This window comes from Macadamia integrifolia, unplaced genomic scaffold, assembly GCF_013358625.1.
Source record: "Macadamia integrifolia cultivar HAES 741 unplaced genomic scaffold, SCU_Mint_v3 scaffold151, whole genome shotgun sequence".
Lineage (NCBI taxonomy): Eukaryota > Viridiplantae > Streptophyta > Magnoliopsida > Proteales > Proteaceae > Macadamia > Macadamia integrifolia.
In genome coordinates, this window is record NW_024868240.1 from 206,591 (window position 1) to 211,640 (window position 5,050).

The 5,050-nt window shown below is 37.8% G+C and overlaps 2 protein-coding genes across 3 annotated transcripts in view; one reads left to right on the top strand and one right to left on the bottom strand.

Annotated features, from left to right (window-relative positions):
• Positions 1 to 2,110: 2,110 nt before the first annotated feature.
• LOC122064022 (probable E3 ubiquitin-protein ligase ARI8) lies at positions 2,111 to 4,325 on the top strand. The gene has a single exon (XM_042627715.1). The coding sequence runs from the start codon at positions 2,373 to 2,375 to the stop codon at positions 3,954 to 3,956; it is 1,584 nt and encodes a 527-aa protein (XP_042483649.1). The 5' UTR covers positions 2,111 to 2,372; the 3' UTR covers positions 3,957 to 4,325.
• Positions 4,326 to 4,379: 54 nt separating this feature from the next.
• Positions 4,380 to 5,050, bottom strand: part of LOC122064023 — a 5,127-nt gene continuing 4,456 nt past the window's right edge. The window contains exon 5 of one of the 2 annotated variants that reach the window (XR_006135551.1): positions 4,380 to 4,615. The gene's annotated coding sequence lies outside the window, so the exon portion shown is untranslated. Of the gene's footprint in view, positions 4,647 to 5,050 lie in introns of both variants that reach the window. The other variant, XR_006135550.1, reaches the window with a different exon arrangement.

The following is a 5,050-nucleotide window of genomic DNA, read 5'->3' on the forward strand; positions in this document are numbered from 1 at the left end:
AGATTGACCCGATAAAAAAAAAAAAAAAAAAAGAGCCCACTAATTGAACACTAATTGGGAGTTGAGAAAGTAGCCGTTTTGCTTCTAAGAATGCTGTGTTAGAGTCATGTGAGATGGGAATAGCCTTCACAAAATTCTAAAAAGGAAAAAAATTAGTAAGAGTTTTGTGGGAATTAAAAGATTTGTTAAATTTTTTTTTAGGATGAATAATTAAATTAAAATAAGCAAATATTGTAGAATTAGGATTTGGACCAGCTTCCTAATAAGGAGTTGGTTTTAGTTTCCAAAACCCAAAGATTAGGATCATGCAAGTCATATCTTGCATAACATTCTAATGTTAATTTGAAAAGCAAGGATTAATTTTTCCTGCAATCGATAAAAGTAACTGCTCCACCACCCTCTTTTCTCAACAACAATAGAAAACCTCTCCACACTTTCTTCATGGATCAAATCATATACATCATATTGAGAGCTAGAGGGTTTCAAGGAAATCAAGTGAGGTTGTCTCTCTTCACTAGTCCTTTTCTATTTTCTAAGGACCCTTTGCATAATGATTGTTAGTCAGACGAAGGTGGGACTGGTTTGGGTGGAGTGGATGATCAACTTAAATATCCTCCCACTTTGTTTAACACAACTCTATATGATGATGTGTGTTCAAGTTTAAGGGTGGCCACTAACTTTCGTGAAGCCAACTTTGTTGCCGATCGTTTTACTATCATGGCTGTAATCTTGGAGATCTTTTGGTTGTTGTAGGAAAAGAACAGCTCATTAACTTTTCAAAATCCCAATATATATTTTAAGAAAAATAACACTACCTGATCACATTCCCCTATGCTCTCTGATTGGGTGTTGTAAAATGACATCCATAGACGATGGTGGACACCTTACACATGCATCCTCTCCTATCGACGCAGGTGCTAGCATGGAAGCCACATGTCCACAAACCGTTTTTCATCCCATATAATTTTCGAAGAAAAGAGTTGTCATGCACTTCTGTGCCAGACATGGGTCCCCACGCTGATGCAGGGGGAACCCAACCAGGTAGTCTTCCCTCCCTCTCTTAGAGAGTCATTAGAGAATAAGAAATAGGAAACTTAGGGATCGTTTGGTGTACATTCTTGGAACGCATTCTAGGTTGATAATGCATTCTAAAGAATCATGTCAAACACAACCTTAATTTCAAAACATTCACTAATTCTTCCAAACACTTTCAAAGTATAGTTGTATAGTTCGTTCTCTTTAACAACGATTTAGAGTTGAGAACTTTAAGGAGTGGGATCCCCTTAACTCACAAAATATTGAGATTGAGAAGGCAATCGGGATGACAAATATACGTTAGATAAATATTGGGTGTAGATGTGTAAGATAATGGGTGGAAAGTAAGGCTACGTTTGATATGAATTCTTAATTTGAATGCATTATTGACCTAGAATGTATTCCAGGAATGCATACCCAACATAGCCTTAGATTCTCTCTTTCAATCCAATCACTTGCTTTCTAGCATGGTTTTAAAAATCTTATTGGTGTCTGTCAAGATCGACCGGTGGACCTAACCAATCCAATTTGGCTATTGAACGATCAACAATCCACTAAACAAGTGGGGTTTCCAAAATAATTTAAATTACAATTCCCATTTTTCGGGAGCAAGATGTCTCAACCAATACCAATTGGGATTAAAATGGTATCAGTGAAGGTGGGACTAGATCAGACGGATTCGTATCAACATTGTCTGTAGTGAGGCGGTGAGGTACAATGAGCATCCAACAGCTGGGGTGCATGGCCGAATCCTCCCAGCCGTTGGATGCTCATTGCACCTCATCGCTCTCTGCAAACAATTTGGACTGATGTAACCTATTTATTTATTTTTAATTAGTATTTTGAATAATTTTATCATTTTACCTTAGCAGTGGGGCCATATATACCAATGACGATCCAGCTTTTAAAATCATGTTTGGGAGCAACTACTTGAAAATTATATAAATCTTGTGCATGGGAGGCAAAGAGAGAGAGAGCGAGAGAGAGAGAGGAGAAGAGAGAGTCTCCGAAGATTGGATTGAAAGAGAGAATCTAAAGTTTCCTATTTCTTACAAAGTAGATTGAGGAGAAAAGTCGAAAGAGACTAGGACTAGGAGAGTAGCTTTCCTTAAATAAACTTACTTCTATACTTCTTAGGATACGATTACCAAATACGACTCAGATTTTGTTTCTATTCTTCTACCTTGAACTCTAGGTTCCTTCTTCAAAAGCCCATCTTCCCCATCGATCTCGTTATCCTTTTTTTACAGTTTCTGTGTTTTGGGTATCTCTTGTATTGGCGTGACAAGGTTTTGAGCTTCAGTAATTTTAGGGTTTTTGGTTTTAAGCTTACAGGGATGGATTCAGAGGATGATAAGTACAGCAACAGCGATGTGGAGTATCTGGTTGACGATCACCTCTACAGTGATAACGTCAAGAAGTTCCAAACACAGCAGCAGAACTACACCATATTGAGCGAAGCAGATATACGTCGACGCCAAGAAGAAGATATTACAAAAATCTCTACAGTTCTTTCAATATCAAGATCTTGGTCAAGTATCCTTATGCGCCATTATAATTGGAGCATCACTAAAGTTCAAGAAGAATGGTTTGCAGATGAGGAGAAAGTATGCAAAGCTGTTGGTTTATCAGACAAACCAGTTGTTCTTGAAATACAAGAAAAGGTTAAAGAAGTTACTTGTAATATCTGTTTTGAAAATTTTTGTTCTCTTGATAAGGTGGCTTCTGCTGTTTGTGGCCATCTCTTCTGTGTTTCATGTTGGGCAGGTTATATTAGCTCATCAATTAAAGATGGTCCAGGATGTTTGATGCTGAGATGTCCTGATCAATCATGTAGTGTTGCTATAGATCAAGATTTGATCGATCAATTCACTTCCGAAGAAGATAAGGAAAAGTTTTCGAATTATCTTCTTAGATCTTATGTCGAAACGAATAGGAAAATCAAATGGTGTCCTTCTCCAGGCTGTGGATATGCTGTGAAATTCGCAGTTGCTAGTAATAGTAGGAGCTGGGATGTCACTTGTCACTGCTCATATAGCTTTTGCTGGAATTGTACCGAGGAAGTTCACCGGCCGGTGGTGGACTGTGATACTGTGGGTAAGTGGGTTTTGAAGCAAAGTCATGAAGGTGCAAATGTGAATTGGGTATTAACTCATTCAAAGCCATGCCCCAAGTGTAAGAGGCAAATTGAAAAGAATGATGGATGTTTACACATAACATGCACACCTCCATGTAAATATGAGTTCTGTTGGTTGTGTCTTGGTCCATGGTCAAAGCATGGTGAGCTAAGAGGTGGTTTCTATTCATGTGATAAATTTTTAAAATCAAAGCTAAATGGAACTTATGATGAAGCTGAGAAGAGACGTGAAATGGCTGAAAACTCTCTAGATAGGTCTGCTCACTATTATGAACGATGGGCAAGTAACCATTCTTTAGGGAAAGAGGCTTTGGCAAATTTACAGGAAATTCAAACTGGGAAGAAGCTTAAGGAACTGAGTCTCGGAGAAGGAGTATCTGAGATGGAGCTTGAATCCATAAGGGAGGCATGGCTACTAATAGTTGAATGCAGGCGAGTGTTGAAGTGGACTTATGTGTATGGATATTATCTTCCTGAGTATGAAGAGGTTAAGAGAGCGTTCTTTGAGTACTTACAAGGTGAAGCAGAATCTGGATTAAAAAGGCTTCATTACTGTGTGGAGAAGGAACTAAAAGGGTACCTCGAGGTTGAAGGTTCAATTCCAGACTTCCATGAATTCCTCACAAAGATAGTAGGATTGACGAAAGTGACCAGGAATTACTTTAAGAACTTGGTCCAAGCATTCGAGAATGGACTCTCTGATGTCACTTGCGTTGACAAAGACACGGATAGGCAGAGCCATAGAAGAATAATGAAATGCCTTGCTTGGTGTAGGAGTCGATAACCCACTGGGTTTTTCCTTGTGTGAATCAGACTCGTACGAGAATGGTTGTAATATCACGCACCCTACGTCTGAGCATAGGGTCACACGACCAATTTTCTTTTTAATTTCATGATTATACATTGTTTTATGTAATGTAACTAAATATGTTCAAAATGCTCTATTTTGTTTATCCATTAATAAAATGAGACAACTATCTACACTTTTCTTCAAGATCTCATCCTGCTCGATAATATTAATAGAAGATTATGTTTCAGTTCCACTTTGGAATGAAAAATTCTATAAGCTGAGAATTTCATCAATTTTGGCCTTGCTTGCTCCTGAGCATAATCATAGATGCACAGATAATGTACATCGTTCTTTCTCAGCATGTAGATTGTTCAAATTGTGCTGGTTCTCAAGAACTTTGATCAACACAATACAAAATACTATGCTCAACCCTTTAAACTACACTTCTACATTCAATAATTGAATGAAACAAAATTAATATACTTACAGATCCTCAGTAAACAGGTTAAATATATGAACCAGATCATGCAAGCTAATACAATCCAACCCTTCAAAACTGCCTGATTGAGAAGGAAATGGAATCTTGTCAAATAGGCCCCCCGGAGATGTGGCAATCAAAGACTGAGTTGGTTCCATCTTTGAGAGGTGCAGCACTGGTAAACGGGAAGTTTTTCATTGCAAAAACTTCCAAGGAATTGACAGAAAACAGAATGTTTCACTCAAGAAACAATTGTAAATTAGCAATCAGAAAAGTATCCATAGTATAAAAAATAGGATGATACACTTTGAATGCAGTTAAGAAACTTTTGCTTATTTGCATCAATTAAATTTATTTCTACTCATCAGTGGCTCACACTTGTGACAAGCTCAGGAACAAGGTCAATTAAGGTTTGAAGGGACTGTCCACTGCTTTTAGCAAACTAAACTGCCATAGCTAACCTCAGGCAACTAACAAAAACACACTTAATGAAATAATGCTCAGTTCTATTTTGCTCTCTCTCGGTTCTGTGCTTCTTCTTTTTTCTTTGTCGCTGCTGGCAGAACCCAGAAAGGACGATCTCTCTTCCTTCTTTTTTTTTTTTCCTAAT

Excerpts from the sequence above, each read along its gene's own strand:
- LOC122064022 (XM_042627715.1), top strand. The coding sequence starts at position 2,373 with ATGGATTCAGAGGATGATAAGTACAGCAACAGCGATGTGGAGTATCTG.